The sequence below is a fragment of the Hemiscyllium ocellatum genome, chromosome 44 (genome assembly GCF_020745735.1).
Source record: "Hemiscyllium ocellatum isolate sHemOce1 chromosome 44, sHemOce1.pat.X.cur, whole genome shotgun sequence".
NCBI lineage: Eukaryota > Metazoa > Chordata > Chondrichthyes > Orectolobiformes > Hemiscylliidae > Hemiscyllium > Hemiscyllium ocellatum.
In genome coordinates this window covers 17,830,630-17,833,300 of record NC_083444.1, presented here as the reverse complement: position 1 = coordinate 17,833,300, position 2,671 = coordinate 17,830,630, and the positions used below count along the sequence as shown (strand labels likewise).

Here is a 2,671-nt window from a genome sequence, read left to right as displayed (position 1 = left end):
CATTAATAACTTGTGATGATGTGTGTATCTCTGGTATTGGATGAATTTATTGTCCATCCATTATTCTTGAGGCTATGGCAGACCTTCCTCTGAGATGTTGTACAAATTTGAATCTTACTGGATTATTCATAGAGCAACGAAGAACCAAATATGATTTGGTGAATCTGAACAATCTAGACATAACTAGAATCAAAGCCGAAAAGTGTGGTCTTGGAAAAACACAGCAGGTCAGGCAGCATCTGAGGAGCCAGAGAGTTGGCGTTTCTTGCATAAACCCTTCATTAGGGATCAGTTTTAGTAATGGGCTGGATGTAGTGTAGTGGTTGTGTCAATCGGATGATTAATTCGGTTAATGTTCAGGGAATATGGTTTCAAATCCCACCCTGGCCGGTGGTGACATTTCAGTTCAATAAAACTGGGAACCACGGCCAAATCTTGCAAAGATCAACCTGGGTCTCCAAGACTCTTTAAGGAAGAAAATCTGCTGTTTTCACCTGGTCTGGCCTATACATGATTCCAGACTGCACCCAATATGTGGTTGACTCTGAACTGACTCCCCCAGCAATAAATGTTGGCCTGGCCAGTGATGCCCATATCCTGTGAAGGAATAAAGTAAAAATTTAGTCCATTACTTTTCCCATGGTGCATTAGTGAACCAAATTAGCTTTATGGTAAGCTAACACTTTCCTGGTCACTATTACTAACATGAGCTCACACTTCCATATTTGGTCAACTAATGTACTTTGCTCTGTAACTACCAGATTAAATAAAGGGTGGACCTCATATCAGTGACTGTCTGATACGCTGTTGTTGCATTTGATTTGCCATCATCCAAATAAGACAAGACCAACTGGCTGGTGGGATCTTCCAGTTTTTGCTCTCCAGCTCAAGGCAAAATGTCTACTGCCAGGAATAAGCATGGAAAACATTTTCTCACTTAGTTTCTCACCTATGGCTGGGTTTTTACTTTAAAGTAAACCAAATCCAGTCCCTAACATTCAAATGTAGTTATGGGTGAGAGTTGCTGATAATGTTACTGTCCTGAACACAATTCTACAAATCAGTTGGCTTTGCATTTATTCAAACAGTGTAAATGCAGGAGACTAGAGAGAAAATCAATTTGGAGAGGATCCACTGAAATATAATATGCTATGGACCTTGCTTTAGCTGACAGTTTTATCACTTGTATTTTATTGCACCTTGCAGTGAACTTGGTGACGATCTGGATTTTACCTCAGGGAAAATGCGGTCTCTCGAAATGCATCACACTCTACCTGGTAGCCATAGCAGCTGCGGATCTAATGGTGGTGATTACAGAAGTGATCCTGAAACGCACACTTTCCTTTTACTTCCCAGATTCTTCACTGAAAATCACCCCTGTGTGCAGCTGCATTATTGTCCTGATCTGTATGGCAAGGGACACATCGGTTTGGCTAACTGTCACTTTCACTCTTGATCGGTTCATAGCGATCTGTCACCAGAAACTGAAAGCAAGGTATTGCACTGCAAAGACAGCAGCTTCGGTGATTGCAATGCTGTGTCTACTGTTCTGTCTGAAGAATATCCCCTGGGTTTTCACTTTGCAACCTGCCTACATCATTGACAACATCCCATGGCAGTGCCAGTTAAAACCCATATTTTACACATTGCCTATGTGGATTGCATATGATTGGGTACATCGGCTCCTAACCCCTGTGTTGCCTGTTATTTCTATTTTACTTTTCAACGCTCTGACAGTCCAACACATTTTACAGGCCAACAGAGTACGGAAAGGATTGTTGTCCAAGCAAGGAGGGGATCAGGTGGATCCAGAAACGGAGAACCGAAGGAAGTCCATGATTTTACTCTTTGCCATATCGGGCAGCTTCATCGCTCTGTGGATGCCCTATGTGATTAATTTCTTGTATTACCGAATTACAAGTACTTATTACTACACAGGTCCGAATGACCCTGGTTATATTCTGCAGCAGATTGGTTATCTGTTTCAACTGTCCAGTTCTTGTACAAACACATGCATTTATGTTGTAACTCAGGTGAAATTCAGAGAGGAGGTGAAAAAGGTTGTAAGCATTCCGTTTATGCCAATTCTGAAATTGCTTAAATAAAACTGAGGACACCCAGGTATTGAACGGTACAGAACTTGTGTACTCATGAAAAGGAATAACTTTCGTTCCTGTGCTCATCAGAACAATTTGGAAGAGTGCAAATTCAGAAGCAAATTGACCTGATTGATATTGGATTTTCCTTTTGAATTGGTGCTCCTGTGAATTGAGAAATACTTTGACAAATTGTGTACTTTTTAAGCATTAAAGTGACTTGTGAGTATTAACTTGCTTATAAATCTAGATAACTGCAACTGCAAATAATCTGGCAAGTGTTCTGAATCATATCTTGTTGGAGAATAGTATTCTATAAATTAAGACAGATCGATTTCTATACCACTCACTGATTGACTACATCCGTGGAAATAGGTCTAATCACAGCTGTATTCTGCAACAAGATCTTTGCAACTGAACCCAAACTGTCCACAATACACCAGCTGAGGTCTAACAAAGTTGAACACCAGTTAAAGCATCATCTCCGTGCTCTTGTACTCTAATCCCCTTTTAATAAAGCTGTAGAGACTGGTACATTTTGTTAACTACTCTCTCCTGCTCACTCCGACCATCTT

General features: G+C 40.6%; 1 protein-coding gene across 1 annotated transcript; it reads left to right on the top strand.

Moving 5' to 3' along the window:
- The first annotated feature begins 1,151 nt into the window (after window positions 1-1,151).
- LOC132835222 (probable G-protein coupled receptor 139) lies at window positions 1,152-2,105 on the top strand. Its single transcript, XM_060854586.1, has one exon. The coding sequence runs from the start codon at window positions 1,152-1,154 to the stop codon at window positions 2,103-2,105; it is 954 nt and encodes a 317-aa protein (XP_060710569.1).
- The last annotated feature ends 566 nt before the right edge of the window (window positions 2,106-2,671 follow it).

What these genes read in the sequence shown, in the direction of transcription:
- LOC132835222 (XM_060854586.1), top strand. Translation starts at nt 1,152, where the DNA reads ATGGACCTTGCTTTAGCTGACAGTTTTATCACTTGTATTTTATTGCAC.